The 608-nt window shown below is 61.5% G+C and overlaps 1 protein-coding gene across 1 annotated transcript in view; it reads left to right on the forward strand.

Moving 5' to 3' along the window:
* Positions 1–605, forward strand: part of LOC104540191 (ceramide synthase 2) — a gene marked incomplete at both ends in the record, with an annotated part of 1,153 nt that extends 548 nt beyond the window's left edge. The window contains 2 exons of the mRNA XM_010183928.1: positions 173–326; positions 567–605. Coding sequence (XP_010182230.1) covers positions 173–326; positions 567–605 — 193 coding nt within the window. The remainder of the gene's footprint in view (positions 1–172; positions 327–566) is intronic.
* Between the last annotated feature and the right edge of the window lie 3 nt (positions 606–608).

Consider the following 608-nt stretch of genomic DNA (forward strand, 5'->3'; position numbering starts at 1 on the left):
GGGGAAACTGAGGCACAAGGTGGGGAAACTGAGGCACGGGGCAGGGAAACTGAGGCCCAAGGTGGGGAAACTGAGGCCCAAGGTGGGGAAACTGAGGCACGGGGCAGGGAAACTGAGGCACAGGGTGGGATGCCGGTGTCCCGGTGTGTAACGGAGCTGTTTTTCCCCCCAGGATCATGCACTGCACGATGGTTTATCCGCTGGAACTGTACCCCGCCTTTTTCGGCTACTACTTCTTCAACTTCATGGTGGCGGTGCTGCAGGCGCTGCACATCTTCTGGGCCTACCTCATCATCCGCATGGCCCAGAAGTTCATAACTGGAAAGGCAAGAGGGGGGGATTTGGGGGCGTCTCTGGGGCTCCCCATCCCGCAGGGGGACGCTGCCGTGGGGACGTGGGGTGGATGGTGGACGCGAGGCTGCGCTGGGAGCGAGGTGGAAACCCCCAAACCGCGAAACCGGGTTGAGTTTGGCTTCTTGAGTCCTTGGTGGGGAGGAAACCGCGATGGGGCAGGAAACGGGGAAACACTGACCGAGCCCCCCTCCTCCTTTTCCCTTTCCCCGCAGGTGGTTGAGGATGAGAGGAGCGACCGCGAAGAGACGGACAAC

The sequence above is a fragment of the Mesitornis unicolor genome, unplaced genomic scaffold, assembly GCF_000695765.1.
Source record: "Mesitornis unicolor isolate BGI_N332 unplaced genomic scaffold, ASM69576v1 scaffold40434, whole genome shotgun sequence".
Classification (NCBI taxonomy): domain Eukaryota; kingdom Metazoa; phylum Chordata; class Aves; order Mesitornithiformes; family Mesitornithidae; genus Mesitornis; species Mesitornis unicolor.